The sequence below is a fragment of the Melampsora larici-populina genome (assembly GCF_000204055.1).
Source record: "Melampsora larici-populina 98AG31 unplaced genomic scaffold MELLAscaffold_3, whole genome shotgun sequence".
NCBI lineage: Eukaryota > Fungi > Basidiomycota > Pucciniomycetes > Pucciniales > Melampsoraceae > Melampsora > Melampsora laricis-populina.
Genome location: NW_006768767.1, coordinates 744,805 through 763,825, shown reverse-complemented (window position 1 = coordinate 763,825; position 19,021 = coordinate 744,805). Strand labels below are relative to the sequence as shown.

The 19,021-nt window shown below is 38.8% G+C and overlaps 6 protein-coding genes across 6 annotated transcripts; 4 read left to right on the top strand and 2 right to left on the bottom strand.

Moving 5' to 3' along the window:
• Positions 1 to 3,884: 3,884 nt before the first annotated feature.
• On the top strand, positions 3,885 to 5,314 carry MELLADRAFT_70761 (uncharacterized protein; the record flags this gene model as incomplete). The annotated part of the gene is made up of 4 exons (XM_007405328.1): positions 3,885 to 4,052; positions 4,177 to 4,430; positions 4,549 to 4,642; positions 4,714 to 5,314. 4 exons carry the CDS (start codon positions 4,013 to 4,015, stop codon positions 4,971 to 4,973), a joined length of 648 nt encoding a protein of 215 aa, XP_007405390.1.
• A 517-nt stretch (positions 5,315 to 5,831) lies between these two features.
• MELLADRAFT_115201 (uncharacterized protein) lies at positions 5,832 to 8,701 on the bottom strand (the record flags this gene model as incomplete). The annotated part of the gene is made up of 10 exons (XM_007404920.1): positions 5,832 to 6,128; positions 6,234 to 6,557; positions 6,649 to 6,844; positions 6,937 to 7,160; positions 7,229 to 7,376; positions 7,462 to 7,758; positions 7,853 to 7,879; positions 7,973 to 8,071; positions 8,176 to 8,277; positions 8,367 to 8,701. The coding sequence occupies 10 exons, from the start codon at positions 8,660 to 8,662 to the stop codon at positions 5,991 to 5,993; spliced, it is 1,851 nt and encodes a 616-aa protein (XP_007404982.1).
• Positions 8,702 to 8,911: 210 nt separating this feature from the next.
• On the top strand, positions 8,912 to 10,570 carry MELLADRAFT_102244 (uncharacterized protein; the record flags this gene model as incomplete). The annotated part of the gene is made up of 5 exons (XM_007405329.1): positions 8,912 to 9,154; positions 9,334 to 9,708; positions 9,780 to 9,883; positions 9,947 to 10,289; positions 10,379 to 10,570. 5 exons carry the CDS (start codon positions 8,912 to 8,914, stop codon positions 10,568 to 10,570), a joined length of 1,257 nt encoding a protein of 418 aa, XP_007405391.1.
• Positions 10,571 to 12,182: 1,612 nt separating this feature from the next.
• MELLADRAFT_70759 (uncharacterized protein) lies at positions 12,183 to 13,704 on the top strand (the record flags this gene model as incomplete). Its single annotated transcript, XM_007405330.1, has 3 exons — positions 12,183 to 12,898; positions 12,978 to 13,078; positions 13,158 to 13,704. The coding sequence occupies 3 exons, from the start codon at positions 12,583 to 12,585 to the stop codon at positions 13,209 to 13,211; spliced, it is 471 nt and encodes a 156-aa protein (XP_007405392.1).
• A 46-nt stretch (positions 13,705 to 13,750) lies between these two features.
• On the bottom strand, positions 13,751 to 14,658 carry MELLADRAFT_102242 (uncharacterized protein; the record flags this gene model as incomplete). Its single annotated transcript, XM_007404919.1, has 4 exons — positions 13,751 to 13,779; positions 13,864 to 14,299; positions 14,385 to 14,488; positions 14,580 to 14,658. The coding sequence occupies 4 exons, from the start codon at positions 14,656 to 14,658 to the stop codon at positions 13,751 to 13,753; spliced, it is 648 nt and encodes a 215-aa protein (XP_007404981.1).
• A 934-nt stretch (positions 14,659 to 15,592) lies between these two features.
• Positions 15,593 to 18,541, top strand: MELLADRAFT_76627 (uncharacterized protein; the record flags this gene model as incomplete). The annotated part of the gene is made up of 14 exons (XM_007405331.1): positions 15,593 to 15,964; positions 16,037 to 16,114; positions 16,181 to 16,336; positions 16,399 to 16,456; positions 16,519 to 16,619; positions 16,682 to 16,774; positions 16,852 to 16,909; positions 16,986 to 17,090; positions 17,157 to 17,265; positions 17,332 to 17,453; positions 17,519 to 17,620; positions 17,682 to 17,848; positions 17,919 to 18,075; positions 18,105 to 18,541. The coding sequence occupies 14 exons, from the start codon at positions 15,593 to 15,595 to the stop codon at positions 18,539 to 18,541; spliced, it is 2,115 nt and encodes a 704-aa protein (XP_007405393.1).
• Between the last annotated feature and the right edge of the window lie 480 nt (positions 18,542 to 19,021).

Sequence of the window (19,021 nt, the reverse complement as noted above, 5' to 3'; positions counted from 1 at the left end):
GACGTTTGACGTTCCATCTTCAGTACAAACTCCTGAAATGCACTTGGTGCTTGATCTCTTGATTTCAAAATCACAACATCGGTAAAGGTCGTAGCCAGGTCTCTAAAAGTAATCATATATTTGAAACCAAAAAGCTCTCCATCAAAAGGTCCAGCTATGTCCGAAACAATCAAATCAAGCGGTTGGGGCCGTTCTCTTCCCGACGGACCCATCGTTTGATGTCGGAGGCTTTTGCTAATCAGACAGTCAGGGCATTGGAATGGTGCGTTCACTAAATGCTCGGGAAGTCCTGTCGACATTTCTTTGCTTAGCAGCCGTTGGATCACTCTGAGACCTACGTGTCCGAAGCGTTTATGCCACCTCAAAGCTTCATCACTTTCTTCTTTGGTAAACACGCGAGCGCGGTAGGATGAGACACGGGTCTGAGGAGCAGTTATTTTAGGGGGTTTTGTGATGATAGGAACTAGCCATCGGCGATTCTTGTATTTCGACGTTAAAGTATGAGATCCATGAGACAAAGTTAAATCATATCCAGAAAAAGAGAAAACATATCCATCCTCCACCAGAGCTGCCATGGAAATTAAAGTTCCTTTTGCTCTTTCACAGAAATACACATCCTTGATTTTAATAGATGTACCCAAATCGCTTTTGAGCATTAACGAGCCGATCCCTGTGAGAAAGTTGCCTTCAGATTCAGTTGCAACATGGAGGGGAATTGGGGACCGAAGATGAGTGTAGTTGATTAAGGCACCCACCTCATTGGTGACATGATGAGTCGCCCCTGAGTCAAGCACCGCCTCTCCTTCATTCCAGTCTTCAGTCAGAGCACCTTCGCTACTATAAACAGCATGTGGTAAGGGGGAGTTATCGTAGTTCGACGTTTCCGCTAAGTTCGCTCTGAATTGACCACGGGATGAGGACTGAGGGGTTGAGTATTTGGAAGCATCCCACTTGGGGCAGATCGGGTTTTCACTCCAGTGACCTTCACCACCACACGTAAAACAGTGTCGAAGATGCGCAGGTGTGTTCGGCATCACCCTAAATTGCTGTTTAGATAGCGTTTTCGAAGGCGTACGAGATGAGTATTGAGTTGGCCGTTGGGATTCCGAGCGTTGCGAGGTCGGGGGTTGATAACGAGGGGTATAGTTAGAACGATCATTGATATTGAGCGCAGACAGATTTGGTAAAAGCTCTGGAGCTAAGGACATCAAACGGTGAGTCTCGTTCCTGATTGCTTCTTCAGTCTCTCGAGCCGTGATCGTGACATCGGGAGTGTTTCGTAGGCGAGAATCTAGGATGGTGTTGATGTTGGAGAAGGCTGATGGTAAGCCGAGTTGCATCGCTATGCCTAAGAACGAGTCTTCAGTAAAAGAGAAACCGGTGCGTTTTAATTCCTCTATCTTCGATTTGACCATCTTGATGTGAGCTGAGACTTCAGATGGTGAATCAATCTTTGCTTGTAGGATTTCTTGCCACAAGCTGAGATGAGTCGAGCGACTTTGAAAATGAAACATAGATCTTAAAAAATTGAAAACTTCGAAAGCTGACTTCTTAGTATCGATCTGATGTCTAAGGTCGTTACAAATCGAAGCACGGATCATCAAAGCTATCGTGTGATCACCAGGTATCTCTCTTCGGTCTCGTTCGAGATAACCATCAATCGATGTAACTGCATCAATAATAACACATAAATCGTTCTTCCAGATCAGATAGTTGGAACCGGACTCATTTAACTGCTGTATGCTAGCAGCAACCAGCTGAGGCATCTTAATAAAGAAATTCATCGTGGTGTAATGATCGTTATCTTTGTGAGGTGGCGGTGCTTGCGACATCGTCGAAGGCTTTGAACTTGAAATTAAAACTGAACTTGTTTCTAGATCTTCTGTTTTGATATCTAATAAATCTTTAATCGAATCTAAATCTTGATCTTTAGGTGGTATCAAGTCGACGTCTCTATCGGAGTCGGTGTTATCTCGATCGGTGTTGTTCTCGGGCTCTTGGGCGTCGTTGTTGCTATCTGATGGTTTCTTTTTAGAACTTGATCTGGTTATCATTGGTTGGTCAAAAAATTTTAAGCAGAACCAATCATCTACAACAATCTACAGCTGGTATCGCAACTGGGACTCAAAACCTGTTAAAGCAGCAGGTAAGCACTCGTCGCTTCACCCGGTCTGAGAACTACTCCAATCTTCGATGGTAATTGCAAAAGAAACTAACCTGTTAAAGCAGCAGGTAAGCACTCGTCGCTTCACCCGGTCCGAGAACTACTCCAATCTTTGATGGTGAAGAAGGGAAAGAACCGGGTGGTGCGAGGCTATATAAGTGCTCTAACCTAACCCCGCTACAAAGATATCTCTCTAGCCGTACAAGATTTTAGTCTAGGACTGTACCACACATATAAGCTTCAACAGTAAACATTCGTCCCATCGGCCGGCATAGAAACCGTACCTTGCATATGTTTTTAATGCATTTTGAGTACAACAACGGAGCGTGCGACATAAGACTACATTACATTTCGATAATCTTGACCAGACCCATCATAACATCAAAATCAGAGTCTTCCAAGTTCTTCAGATGATTTCTCTGACTTAAGTTGAGTTATAGGGGTTGTAAAGGGTTGCAAATGAAAGGACCTACTGGAGGGCCGGATGAAAAACCCTCGATAGCTGTCACTTTTTAATCAGCATCGATCAAGCGCCATTGATCAGAACGTTCTGAGGACAAGACTAACCTGACAATGATCGGAAGAGAGTCGATCAAATGACTTGTTCTACTTTCTTTATCGTGTTTCTCTCCCTTGAAGTGCTCTGAAATTCAGACAGGCCAATCCTTGGTTTGACAAGCTGGTGGTGCTGTTTGGTCTAGCGTACGCTCTTAACTGGTTTCTTTCTTACGATCTTGAGTCATTTTTGATTATCTCAGCTTATAATATTCGATTGAGCCATTAGTGTTTAGTCAAAAAAACATCGTTTTTCAAACTAATACATCCGAGAGCTTTGCTTGTTTGCCTCATCGATTTCGATCGATATGTTGCTTTGAAGCGCGTATGAGATGATGATGCTCCTGCTCTCGAACTGCAAATCCTTTCAACGCTCGGTGATCATTGGAAAGAACGTAACTCTGTGTACATACATATACACGAAGCCAACGGTGTGGCGCTCTGTTGGATGTTTCAAAAGAAAAGTGCAGACCAATTGGGTGTTGACCAACTCCTGTATGCCCATTCATTCATACAGCTCCCATTCCCATTCCCATCCCATTCCCAATCTCCGGCAATCCTCTGGTGCTCCCTCTGGTGCTGTCTGGTGGCGGTCTGTTGGCCTTTTGCAGGCAGATTGTTGGTCCATGAGGGATGCCAGGCAGCAGGCCGCCTACTGATGGCCTGCAGACCACTATCAATCTGAATCTTTCTCAGATTTACACGCCGGAAATATGACCGCCAGCAGCCCGCCTATAAATGGGCTTTGAGTCGGTCTTCAGGCCGTATTTTGACCTGGCCATTCTCAGACGGCGTCAGGCCAATTTCTGACAAAAGACCCTCCCGTGGTGTACGTTGCTGACCGTACCTCACCGTACCGTTTCCCGTTATCGCAACACTGAGATCCGAGCGTTGACGACATAGTGTACACTGTGTACCCTATGTCGCTAAAATTCTCGACCAATTCACGCTGAGAAGCTCGCAATCTTCCACCCTAATCGGGTGAAGCTCATCATTAAACCCAGAGATAAATTCCAGATCATTACCAATCAGTCCAAGCACGTGCAGTCATTTCACTTAACTCGATACAAATGAGGAAAGAACACGGGAAAATCCACAAAGAAAGATCTTGTAATTGTTTGAGCACCTCAATTAACTCGCTTCAGGTTTCTATGATTTTTTATTTCAAGGTTTCCTCAGTTACCTTTTAACAGACTATTTGACTTTGAATTCCTATCATCACAATCATTTTTTATAAGTCTTTGAAAGCGTCCGCCAATTTAACTCACAACCAGCTTTCGTATTATTACAAGAATGTTAATTAGTACAATCCTTTCACTCTTTGCTTTGACAGGTACGTCTTGCACATGTCCCCTTTCCTTTACTTTTCAAAAGTTCTACATATCTCGGCATCATGACACAATCGAGGTCAACCATGAATGATTTGTATTTTTATCGATTTTGGTAAAAAAAAATAGCACCAATCATCGAATCCCACTCTTTACATTCGAAGATTTTAACCCTAAATAAACGTACAATAGATCAAGAATCACTCACAACAGATTTTCAAGATTGTGAAACGAGTTTAGAAAATTATATACCTATCTTTACAGACGCAACGAAATGTGGTGATGATCAGAAGATCTTGAGTGGTTTAATCGATATTAGACAGTCATTTGCTTCTTTAGGATCCAAATGTGGAGTTGCTGCTTCTGTTGATGCTAACTTAGCTGTAAGTTTTTTTCCTATAATCTCATCATGAACAAGTACATTTTTCTTTTATGAATTGGAGATCAGTTTGAGTGCGATTTACTGATTTTGCTTGCTTAATTGAATCCATATTTTCATAGTCTACTCTATCTAACCTTTTCTTTGAATGTTTAACCCAACTTCAAATCTTGATTAAAATCCTACACGGTAGTCCTCACTTTTCAACTTATGAAGGTATGTTACAAATCACTTCTATCTATGAAATCCAACCATCAAGCTGACTACTATGTTTTCTTCAATAACAGTCGGGTTACTTAGACTTCAATTACCACTAAACATATTAGTTTCCTTCTTAAAGGTGGGAGGAGTAGATATAAACTCGATGATAAATTCTTATGGTGACTCAATAGATCCTAGTTTCATGGTCAAAGTAGGTATCAAACTTAATTTAGCTACCTTACCTGGTATTAAAATCGTTCAAGATGCTGTAGATAGTGTCTCGAAGAAAGTTCTAAATAATGGGAAGGTTGTAAGTGATACTTTTAGTATACTCGGTATTTTTTAAATCCTTTTGTACTACTCTTTACATCTCCATTTCTTTCAAATTTTGTTTCTGTGACCAACATGATCAATATGTTCTCGAGCCTCTTCATCTTTTGATTATTTGTGGTCCGATCTCATTCTAATATTTCAAGAACATTTACTTTGATTGTCTTACTTATCTTTGTCTTACATTTCTTTTAGTTTTTCATTTCATATCACATTTGAGAAGTCATGATTTATTGCCCATAACACTATGTACTTTGAAGACCGGGTTTGCAGCCATTGGCTGCAACCTGACTTTTCTTGGTATCTCAAACAATTTTGGGCCGCAAACAAAAATCAAACTACCTCTGTTCATCTTGCAGTCTTGATTGTAAGCTGCACAGTTGTGTTCCTGAGTACTTTCTACTTCAGGTGCACCCAAGTACCTTTTCACATTGAGACTGGTTTTTTTTGAATGATACATCATGGATGCGTATTTGGTGATATTTGAAGTGTTGAGAACGGGAAACCAAGGATTACTTATTCGAGTTTCTTTGAACAAGTTGAACAATTTTCCTCATTTAGGAGTTACGCATAAATGTCCCCATGAAGCCGTTTCCTCGATGACCTCGTTGACCTGTGTATGACTTTCTTAGTAATTTTAATGGTGTCATCGAACTTCGGGTTAGTACTAGTAGCACTAGAACGCGCTCCCTTTAACTGTCAATGGTGACAAACTTCAGGGTGTCATACTGGTTCTCAACCGAACAACGATACAATATGATCAATATGTTACCAAAAAATGCTGACAGAGTATCAAACAGACCAAAATCAGTCTCTATATTCTTAAACCCATAACAAGCAAACTTATCCTTTCGTTCCCTCTCATCCACACAAGTTCATTGCATTTCATTTCACATTGCACCAACATAAACAACAAATATAACTTTCTACACATCACAAAAATGTTCTTGAATTTCATTCATTCACGAATTTCAGCTTCATACAAAAAAAAATACAATTTCATCCTATTTTCATCTACAGATCTCTGAGACTCTTAGGCTTTTAATTTAGTTAAATCTAATTGAAATCTTCTAACCGCTCCATCTGCTCCACAAGAAATGATCATAGGTTTTTTATCATCCTGATTTTTATTTTCCCAACCTACCATTGTAGTACCACCTACATGAGCATTCTACCAAAAGAAAACAAAAAGACCTCATCAACCAAAACAAAACCAATGACAAAAGACAAAATCCTCGAAAAATTCTTAATAAAAAGTTATGAATACATTACGAACCTTAATGGCAATCTTTCTCATTGGTTTTTCTAAATTCCAAATAAACAGATTAGTATCTAAACCACCTGAAACCAAACAATTTCCTTCCTTATTCCAATCCAAACTAAACACTTTTCCAGTATGCCAACACCATTGATTACTAATCTTGATCTTAAATGTCTCATTTAATTCAATCACCATAATTTTACCAGCATCATCACCACTTGCTAAAACTTTTCCAGAAGGATCAGTTGACATTGTACTGATGGATGATTTATGTAACTCCAAGGTTTTGGAATGAGTTAAAGTATTGGATGAATATTTATAAATATGTACTTTTCCATCCTATATTGGTGATTCAAAAGTAAGATGATATTAAGATATTTGAACGTCGTGTCATGATCAACTAGGCAATTTCAAAAGAAAGACAACTTACAGTAGATCCGATAGCAGCATAATCAGCAGTGAATGCACATGCTGTAGCCGAATAATCAAGTGGAATGGTGGCCAAAGCATTACCATCGCTCACCAATCTAGCTTCTTTAGAAGTGACCACTAATGAAATATTATCAACTGTTGGACGAGTTGAGATCGCTTTGGGTTGCTCAGGTAAAGGTACTATTTCTGTAGAGCTAAAGAGGAGTTCACCAAAAGAAATCATAATGATACATGATCAAATCTATGCTGATCATGTGTTTCCTGCACTAATGGCTTGCTCACTGACCTATATTCACCTGATTTCGGATCAATGGATCTAACTTGATCATCTAATCCGATAGAGTATATCTTTGATTTTGATTGTGAAATCGAAATGATATTAGACCCATTAGATTTACCAACAAGTTCACAAACACCTTGATCCGAATACTTGACCACTCTTCCAGAATGATCACCAGCATACAATTCATTCGAATTCTTAGTAGCTGATATGATTCCTTTTTGTACACCCTTTAAATCAATCAAGACATTTCAGCAAGACTGTTTTGAAATCAACAAATGAAATGAAATGAACTGACATAAATTATTTTGACTGGATTTGGATCTCGTTCATCTAAAACGGTGATATCTCCATTATAAGATAAAGAACAAAACCTATGATCATCAACCCAAGTTCCACCAACTTGTTGTTGTTCAGGTAATGGATTCTTTGCAATTGTCCAAGTCCTAAAAAAACCCCCGCCAAGATTTCAGATCACCAATTCATAACTAATCAAAACATAAAAAAGGTCAAAAAAAAACTTTACTCAACTTTACGTGTTTTTGTTTTTCAGTATCCCATAACTTTATAGTCCCATCAGCAGAAAAAGAAGTTAAACTAGTAGGTTTAGAATTAGACCAACTAATTGAAAACACCGTTCCGTTATGTGGTTCATCTAAACTGATTTCATGAATCATTTCACCTGTGGTACCATTATACAAAAATATTTTTGAATCCGATCCTGATGATGCAAATAGACTATCATCTGATGAATATTCTACCGATTGGATAAACTTTGTGTGAGTTTTGATCGTTTTTTCGTATTTGTATGGAGTTCCTTGAAAGAAACTGGTGAATGAGTTTCGAAAAATGGTTAGTTTTGAATATTGAATGATTTGGTTTCTTCAAAAGAGGTTTTTTACGCGAGTTTTTGTTGACTCACGCTAAAGTGGTATCATCACTCGCAGTTCTATATGTATAAGTTAAACACCACCAAAGCAACACATTTATATAAGCTATCAAGAACTGATGATACATCTTGAAAATGTATCGAAATAATTACACTGCACGATACGGTCTTGAAGCTTTCATACAAACAGCTCTGACAGTCTTTGAATGACCGCCAATTTCTCCTACTGAATTACCACCATCGATCGTAAACCTATTTCGAAAAGAATCTGCAACATATCAGTTACCGTTGTTGATACCTTTTTTTGAGAAGGAAAAGAGGTTTCTATGGATTTTCAAGTTTTATTCTCAACTTACGCATGTCCATATCTTTCTCTACCTTCACCAACTGCAATAATCCGTTTTCCACCATTATCAGAATCCCAAGCTAAATCATTAATCCTACCAGCAATAGCTTTACTAAACCATTTTTGATTCATGAAAAAAAATGACAATCAGTCAAGAAAAGGAATTAATAATCTAAACCCAAGAAAAGTAAAAGAACCTACACTTCAACTTTTAAAACTTGATCTTCACCCACCACATCCCAAACTCTAACCCCACCCGTAATATCACCTGAAGCAATATAATTTCCAGAAGGTGAAAACTTGGCTACGGTAGTTTGATGGATATGACCAGTATAAGAGATCGAATCTAATGTGTCTATGTTCTTGATAAAGATTGAACGTCCAGATGCGAATGTGATTAAAGATTTTTGATTTGATGATAGTTTGGTTGATGTTCCTCTTTCTCCTGTTGATGGATTTGGTGACCAAAGACTGATGGGTTTAAATTCTTGAGTCATTTTGTCTTTTTTTGATTTGATTGGGACTGGTTTGAAGAACTTGCTGAGTGGTTCTTGCCAGTTGCAATTGCCTTTACTCTCTGACTCGATCACACATTCATCTCGATCAACACCCCGAAGTTCGGATACCGGACACATGTCTCTTCGGGTACCGATCTCAAATAGATTCGAGTTTAAGTCCGAAGCCAACTCGGAGCAAAGAAAAGCTTTCCACCACCAAACCACGACCAACAGGAAATCAGAAACACGATGCCAACCAATCCACCTAAACCCAACACAGTCACTATCAATTATCAAGACCCTTACACTCTAAACGCAATAAAAAATGCAATCCAAAACAAACTACCTCAGCTTCAAGTGATTGAGAATTCGAAGCAGTCAGATCAGATAGAAATTGGGGCAATTCAAATTTCCGATTATGATAACATTGATTGGGAACTTGTTCAACGATTTCCTAAAGAAGTCATCGTAAATGCTTATCCAATAAGAAAGGTCAAATCTTTTTCTCTTGAAGAAATATAAGTTATCATATACCGAGAAAAAAAACACTGACCATTTTTTTCTCTTTTTGATTATCCTTGGATATCTTTATATATATTTTATAAAATCTAGGATCGATAAAACTTGTTTCATTCACAAAAACCATCATTTTTTGTTTTTGACTTATTTAGGCATTAATTCGTAAAAATTATTTATCTAAAACTTTATATTTTTATTTTAATAAGTTTATACCTCAAACCTGGAGATTTGAATTAGCTTATTTTGATGAATTAGATGAATTGTTTTTAGATGAATTATATGAATTAAATCAAGTTTTATTAAATCAAGATTTAAAGATTTCAAACTATGAAGATCAAGAATGGTTTATTTTAAAACCAGCTTTAGCTGAAAGAGGTCAAGGGATTAGGTTATTTAATTCTATTGAAGGATTAGAAAATATTTTCAAAGAGTTTGATCAAGAAGATGAAGATGATGATGAAGAAGATGAAGAAAATCTGGATCAGACTGGGGTCTCTTCTTCAAAGATGAGACATTGGGTTATTCAAGTATGTACTTTGGTCCTTATCTTCTTCTTTTTATATACTTGCTGAATGATTGTTTTGCATGAATCAAACAGAGATATCTATCTAATCCGCTTTTGATTGGTCCGGCTGATGTACCAATCACTGAACGACGTAAACATCATTTACGGGTTTATGTACTAGCAGTAGGAGCCTTGAGGTGAATCTCCTTCATCTGATCTCATACTTTATATCTTCACTGATAAATCGAAAACTATCCAAGTGTTTATGTCTACAAAGACATCTTAGCACTCTTTGCCTCACAACCATACACGAAACCAAGCTCTGAAAGCTTAAACCTATCATCTCACTTAACCAACACATGTTTACAAAGCCCTACAGACCAACAATCAACTGTTAAACTTTTATCTACTTTAGCTAATGAATGGAAAGGAATCGACTTGAAATCGATTGAAAACCAAATTGATGAAATCGTGAATCAAACTTTTTTAGCTGCAAATAAAGAACCCGTTAATTTTCAAACTAGAAAGAATTGTTGGGAAATCTTTGGATTTGATTTTTTGATTGATGATTCAATGAAAGTTTGGTTACTGGAAGTTAATGCTGTAAGTTTGATCTTTCCCTTTTACCTCAATCTCAAACCAACCAACAAAAAGATAACTTTTTTCTTCTTACAACTTGTTGATTTGAATAGTGTCCAGATTTCAAACAAACTGGTGATAATTTATCTAATACAATTTTAGGATTATTTGAAGGAGCATTAGAAATTGCTGTGAACCCGTTTATTGAAGGTTCTACTATTAAAGAATGGAATGCAGAGGATAAGGAAGTTAGGTATGGCTATAGAAAGTGTTTAGATATCAATCTTTTAGGTGGAATCCAATAGGGATTTCATAAAAGGCAGTAGATATCATGTAGAATTACTTTTGGTGATACGTATATAGAGATCTTGTATATCTTGCCCACATTGGGGCATACCAATCCATCTGGCTTCGGAATTTTCAAAAACTTGGCTATTGTACGTATAATGCTTGGGTGCGAATTTTTTTGGATATCTCTTTAGGAAATCAACTACGATCTAAGATAAACCCACATATACATGCACATTGTATCTCATAAAAGAGATTTAGAAACGTCTCATTGGAATCAACATACATGCAACATACCCACCTGCTTTAGAGTTGAGGCCGTACCGTAACTGGGATCTGAGTTTCCCTATGTTTCTTTTGTAAAGAAGCTACAAGTGACTCTCATAAAGCTTGACCATCAACCCCATTGTGTCCAAGATCATTTAAAATTCCAATTGGTTTCTATTTAGAAAGAACCCACTGTACGAGCAAGAAAACCAATGAGCGAAATTTCTTCTAGGATGGAAACCTATTCCAGATAAGCTTAACTTATTCCAGATGAGATTCATTCTTTACAAATATCTAATCCACTTTCGATTACTGAAATTAAATCATCATCATTGCAATTTTTCTTTGTAAAATTGTACCGAAATGCGACGCTTGTTCTTTTCTTTGAAAATTCATACATTTTCTTGATGATCGCTCCTTTCTTTTTCTGTCAATTATCAAGTCATAAAGGAGTAAACTTAACAAATTCTTGCAAAAAAAAACATGCGCAAGACTACCGCGCACAATGTGTATGATGGGTCTGGCAGTATTCCTCAGTAAACAAAAGGTACAAGGCTTGGGAGGACGTCCCCAGCCAAACTCTTGTTCCTGACCTTCGGCTGCGTGCAAGCCTGGCGTAGATAAGTCCGCGTAAGTCCCTCGCTGGGTCGTGTGCGACAGCGTGGGACTTTGTCAAGTTTATACAGTGGGTAAACCCGAGTACGTGTTCCGACCTGCCCTGCAAAATCAAATTTCACCTTTCGGGTCAATGTCGGGGCACTCAATTTGAATGTTTGAGACTGGCACCCAGACCATTGAAAAGGCATTGCTTTGATGAATCTAGGAATATGGTTTTGGAGACCAAAAATATGATTTTACTCTTTTAGAGGTTTGGATTTTCGGACCTAGGCCTCAATTAGGTACCTATCTAGCTACTTAGCGGCGCACTAGGCCTATAATTTAATGAATATGGCTGCTCAAGTGGCAAATAACAACCAAATTTGCTTTTTTTTCAAAAAAAACCAAAAGTTTTGCAGCCTAACACCACCCCTCAACCTTACTCTCCCGCCAAAAAAAGCAGAAAAAATGGCAAAAATTTCTCAAAAATTTCGGACCCAAACCTCTATGCGGACTGGCTTGGAACACGTACTCGGGTTTACCCACTGTATGGAAAGAGTACTTCCCATGCTAGGACTCGGGTCACGAGCGACGGCGTGAAAGCTTTGAACGAGCTGAATCCACATGTTAATTCCGCGTGTGTCAAGACATGAGGGATTTTTAAGAGACAGACGTTTTGATTGAAGGACATTGTTCAAGCCAAATGTGTTTAAAAGAGTGAATGAAGTTATGAAGAAAAATGCATCAAACTTTACTCAAACATCCCCTCCGCTTACATACTTACATAATCAAGCTTTCTTCTTCAAAATTAAAGTTCATGAAGATGAGCTTAGATTGAACTAAAAAGAGAAAGAATTTTGATAGAAAAAGAAAAAAAGATTTGCGTATACATATGGAATTGGAAAGAAAGAAAGAAAGATCAAATAGGTTTTAATGAAACTTGGATGCGATATAGTCAAGCAAATAACTCAATATATAAAGACAATCCTCAATCGTTTCTTATTTCTTTAAGCATCGTATCTTTTCTTCAACACATCATTCAAATCGATATAAGATCTAGTTATATCTATTGATTTACCCTTAAAATCAATTCTTTATAATCTTACAGCAAGAAACTGCTTCTTTCTATTTACAAGTTCTTACTTACCTATACACATTAACGATCATGTTTCTTAAATCCATTCTCTTAAACTCAGTTTTACTTTTACTACAAGTACAAAGTTCTCCAGTTGTTCAAACTACTCCAACAAAGAGTCTTTCAACCAATAAAACTTCTTCTGTCAAAAACTCTACAACTACTAGTACTACTAAAACCATCACTTCACCATCAAAGAGTTCTTCAAACCTTACATCTAAGACTACTCCTTCCAAAATCATTCCAGTCGTCATAACTCCTCCTCCTTCTACTGGTTTCTTATGTGCTGCTAAAGCTTATCCTTTAGCAAACTGTGGTATAGTCAATCAACAAGGTAACATTAGATGTAAGTCTTTCCTTCATCAATCTCTACTCACTTAAACAATCAAACCTGATTCAGTTTTTTTTTCTATTGTCCGGTTTAGCTGTACCTGCTGATATTATAACGATCCATAATGTTACCCATTATTCTTGTGATGAAGTTTTTCAAGAAGAAACTTTAGGCGGTTATTGTTGTCAAGTTATGGTAAACACAATCTTATCTTTTTTTTTGATTATGTCTTACAAATGTTGATTCTTGATTCTTGATTCTTTTTGTTATGTAGCTTAGACAAGGAGCTAAATATTGCAAAGCTGCAGTCGTCCAGATCCTTACTTAAATTGCTTTTACATTCGAGTTCTTTTCTCTCATGATCTTTTTGTCTCCTGACTGTTTTGACGGATCGTTGTGTATGATATCACTATGTTGATCAAGGTATCATCGTCAGGGTAGACTAGGGGATATTGAACTCGTTCGGTTTTGACTTTTTTTTCACCAGTTTTGTTGTATACCTTTGATTACTTTTTTTTCCTCGAATACTTTAACGACAAGCATGAACCAAGAAATATAAGAAACATGAGGACGATGATCACTGAATTCTAAATGACCTAACCTTACATAAAGTTCCCAGATCAACTATTCTTTTATTACTCTTCTCATCTTTGATTCTTTAGGTTAGTTTTAAGTTTCTTTTCATACAGCAAGATATAAAATAATGTCAAAGAAAAGAGAAATAAAAGTAAGATTACTGTTTGTATATTATAAATGATAAAAAATGATAATAAAGGAAAATCTTAAAGAATGATCAAACGACAAGAAAAGTTCCATTTATTACATGATTGATCGATATCCCTATGAAACATGTTGATATGATTTGTTCTATCGATCAGAAGGTCTAAGAGCTTTTCCTAAAAGAAAAAAAAAGAACCAATTCCTCAATCCAAGATTCCGAGAAAAAAAGAATTAACGATTCAATTAAAACAAAAACTAACCTCTAGTCTTAATAGAATAAACAAAACTAGCCAAAATCTCTTGTTCACGTGAAAGACTAAGACTAGAGTTTTGATGATCCCAATGAGTTCTAGCTAAATTCGAAAGTCGATCACCCAATACACCTTCAGCATCATCAAAAGCCGTTAAAGATCTTAATTCTTTTAAACTAGGAGCCGGATTAGGAGGAATCGAAAGAAAAGATAAAGATCCAGTAGGTCCTAAGGTCGTCAACGTCATCGGTCCTAATGGTTTATGATGTGATGGTTTATGACTCGATTTAGAGCTCACAATCGTGTTGGCTTCTTGTTTGATAGGTAAGGTGATCGGTCGAGTTGGAAATAATGCATGATCGTAGTTTAGTGAGTTGGGTGAGATGAGTTGATGATATAATAGATATCTATGAATGGCTGATGATGGTAAAGTGGTAAAATCAAACTAAATCGTTTTTTTTTCAAATTTTAAAGGTCTATCAGTCAATTTATTAAAAAAATCTCAAATCGATAGAACATGAAAACTAAACTGTTGGACGACTTAAAGGTGATGGATTCGAATTGGGTTCAGTTGTTTCCTTTGTTTTGGTTTTTTCTACTGAAGTGGCTGCAGCAATTGATCGAACTGTTGTACCTATCATACATAAAGAACCATCAACCAATCATCAAAATGAAATATCAGTATAGAACATGGTTTTTGGTTGGTAATGAATATACTAGCTTACCTGTTGGAAGTATCTCTGGACTAGGTTCTTCATTGGTTTTACGCTTCTTATGTGAAGTAGTTTGATTTGAAGTTGACATGTTTGCTTGAAGTTGAATGGTTTATGTTGGCGTGGATATATCACTTTGTAGTTCAACTTCAATGCGAATTCTGAAAACTCATCATTAGGATTTGGCTTGTATGTGATGTTACATGTGCGGAAATTTGTTAAGTGCTTAAGTATCCTAGATCAAATCCATAGACTTAAAAGGCTCTTTAATTCGTCTTTCACGAATTGACAAAAGGTTGTGATAAACCTCAGTAGCCATCTACTCATACTCAATGAGTCCCTTGGATGGAAACCTGAAACTCTGCTCTGCAAGGTATAATTAGAGGGTTGTGAAGATCTTGTGTAGCTTGGATCAAGGGCCTGGGCCTTGGTGATAGAATAAGATTGCAACATGAGGATGTCAAATCTCTGACTCTGTGAGTCTCAAGTAGAGTGTGATCTAGCACACAAGCATAAATCCCATGATAGGCTCGAAAGACCACTCCCCCGTTATGTTCTAACCCCCATTTGCTGGGTCTAAAGCCCTTCTTCGAGAGCGAACGTGGCCGCCTCGGAAGAGGGGCTTTGTTAAGCTTACCGCTACAAAGTTGCACAACCCTTCGGTTCTCCCTGCTCACCCCAGAAACCAATTGTGTTGATGTCTTCATCGCGAGTGCCACGCGTCTCGGCATCAGGCAAAAGAGTAAGGGACTATGTTGCACCTACTAATCTCTGAGGGTGTGGTGATTAACCCTGTAGAAGACCCTGCCACTTATATGGGTGAATAACAATGTGCGGGGTCACAGCTCGCTTCAGCATCACACAGCCTGAAGTGAAGGCCATCACTCGAAATATACCTTATAAAAGCTTGACTCGAGTCAGCCTCACAATTTACTCCACATCAACTCACTCTTTGACTCATTTTCTTTTCATCTATCTGCTTTCATATCCGACATCCGTTTGTTTTTACTCAGACTCAATCCATCATGTTCATATCACCTTTCTTCATCATTGCTTCTCAGTTGCTGTTGAGATCCACAGGAGCGCAAGACGCGTCTATCAAAACCGGATCCAATCGGACAGACCACAAGAATCTAACTGCACCTCACAACAATACCAAGCTCCATGATGGTACCGTGAACCAAACCGCACCCGATGTTGGCAAATCAAACATCACTGCGCCAGTCAATGGTACCTCAAATCACACTGCGCCAGCAAATGGTACTGGAACCGGCGATGATCGCAAGAACATCACAGGACCCGCTGCATTCAACACCACATTACGTGTGAAATTGGATTACGGTGACTTCATTGGAAAAGTGGAGGGACCATTAGCCATCTGGAGTGGAGTTCCTTTTGTACGTCAGAGATCCAATTCACCCGTTCTCAAACCTCATACTTATCTTTTTGGTCTCGGTATCTCGATTTAGGGTGAAGCACCCGTCGGCGAAAGACGATTTGCGAACCCAATCCCACCCACAAAGAATTTCACCAAGTTTGATGCAACGGTTAGTACTTTTGTTCATAGCCTACGACTCGCTGTTCTGACTATCTGACACAATGCACAATGTTAGAAACCATCACCTGGATGTCCTACGACTGATCCTTTTGCCGGCACAGACCCCAAAAAATTCAACGCAACAGTTATGGAAGTTCTTGCACCCTTACCGAAATCTCTCCTACCTAACAGTGATCGTGATCCGGGCCAAGAAGACTGTTTGACACTAGATGTTAGTCTTGTTGTTGTTTCTGTAATCTTGTGATTTCGAACTCATGAGTTGTGTTACTCCAGATCATCAAGCCATCGGGTGTCGCCAAGAACCCCAAGCTTCCCGTCATCTTTTACATCCGTGAGCATTCGCTACCTCCCGTGTACTGTCTGATGTTCTCTGCTTACGCTTCTTTGTTTTAGCGAGTCGACATTCCAGTGAGATCAATCCTGGGGGCTTGATGGCCCGAGGTAAGATGAACAATCAAACGTTCATCTGGGTCGCTGTCAATTGGAGATCAAATGTAGGTCCAATGTCGTTTTAACACACAAGCTGATAATGTATGCTAACAGAATCTCTACGCAGGCATTTGGGTTTTTAGGTGGCAAAGAGATCGCTGCAGCTGACGCTGCAAACCTAGGATTGAAAGATCAACGTCTTGCATTGGAATGGGTTCACGTAAGTAGACACACCAACATCATATAACACATAAAGAATACTAATGATCTGGCACATGGTCATGTTTTATACAACAGAGGTATATCCACCACTTTGGTGGAGACCACCGAAGGGTCACTTTGTATGGTTCCCAAAGTACGTATCCACCATCTCGAACACCCCCACCATACCCCGACTAATCTAGATGAACATTTGTCCTTTATTCTTCCAGCCGGCGCAATGGCAGTTTCACATCACTTGATTGCTTTCAATGGTCAGCAAAAAGACTTGTTCCACGCAGCCATCATTGATGGATCGGTTGCCCTTCCAAGTCCAAGTGCGTTTTTTTCATTCTGATTCATGTTAAACACTCTCAGGATTCTCATTCTGAATTATTATGCAGAGATTGAGGAAGGACAAGCCACCTACGATAAGTTTGTTAAAGCCGCTGGCTGCCCAGTCGGGAAAGGATCACTTGCATGTCTACGAAAGGCAGATTTCAAGAAGTTGATGTAAGTCCCACCCTCTTCTATATCAAAATTTGATTGTGTAAAATTTGACCAAGCTGTCTTCAACAGAGCGGCCGCAAACACATTCCCTGGGTTGTTTTCCCGTGGTAAATTCCCTCTACCATTCCACGCCTATGTCGATGGCAAATTCCTCACTGGATCTATGGAGGAATCGGCCAAAGCAGGAAAAGGTCAATTTTATCTCGTGACTTTTCGATTCACATCAAAGCTCTTTTTGACCAATTTCTTTAAACAGTTGCCAAAGTTCCTATCATGGTCGGAGCTGCTGAGGATTCAGGAACGTTGAGCACCCTAGTCGAAGCAGCACACATCTTTAATGATACAGGTGTTACAGCTTGTAAGTCCGAAATCATCTCTCAAGGTCTCCAAACCCTCAAGCTGACATTCTCTACTTTTAGGGTTGCAAAAACTCTTACCCGGCGCCAAACCTCAAGAGGTTACGAAGCTCATGACCCTTTACCCATCAGATCCAGCCCAAGGCTCTCCCTTTGGCACCGGTCTCAAGAACGTCCTCAATCCTGTTTCAAAGCAAATGGCGGCTATATTTGGAGATATCGCCTTCCAGGTAAGATCCACATCTGAAGAAATTCCCACTAAAACCAGCTCTGACTTACATCTACCTTTGGTACACGCAGGGTATGCGAAGATTCTTTTCTCGATCAGTCCAAGCATCCACACCGGTATTCGGCTTCATTGACCGTGGTATGAAGAATACCTCCTACCTTGGTATGCCTCAACTTGCCAAATCCTATTCTACAAGCTCGTTTGTGAGAACACTAGCTGATGTTACATGTATGGTAATCCTTCAGGTTCATTCGAAGGTGTGACTACAATCAGCGTCTTGAAACCCCCAACACCTGGACGAAGCCAAGCTATTCAATCCCGTTTACTGTCATTTGTACACACTCAGAATCCTAACACCAACGGTACCAAGGTTCAATGGCCTAAATACGGGGTGAAGGGCGAGCTTTTGCAGTTCAACGATGAAGGTGCTTCAAAGACTATTCTTGATGATTTCAGAAAAGAAGGAATTGAGTATTACATCCACCATCTTATGGGTGATAGTGCCAAGATGGGCAATGCCACCAACATGACCGACATGACCGACAATGGCAACAGCACAGCTCCTGTCAACAGCACAGTTCCTGTCAACAGCACAGCTCCTGTCAATAGCACAGCTCCTGTCAATAGCACAGCTCCTGTTAACAGCACCAACAGCCACAAGCAACATCCCAAGCGCCTCAACCAATTGTTCTGAATCGAAAGCGTGACTGAATAGACCTTGATGTGTTTGATTACGATCAATGTACTTGTACAATACACTCTTTTTTGGGTTCTTTCTTGTATTACTTTTCCTTAGATTTTCTTTACACTCATTCTGGCTTTCGCGATTAGAAAAGACTTTCCATAAAACTTGTTGAAGTGGTTTTATTTTTTCACCAATGTATAGTTCCTGATCTCGTGTGAGATAGCATTGTAAATACAGTGTACTACTTTGTTACTTTACATGAAAGAAACGCTTTCCGTGACCAAAAACTCCATTCCAATTATAACCTTTCAAGTTTCAACACTATATTTTGAAAGTTTACACACTGATCTCATGTGTAAATCTCTTCGAGCACACTTTCTTCACTCATTCATACAACGTTTTTGCAGTGTTTAAAATTTGTGCCCAAAAACACAATCACAAGTAGGAAAAATGCGGCACGAATGACCTACTCAAGGGGTTGTATCAATA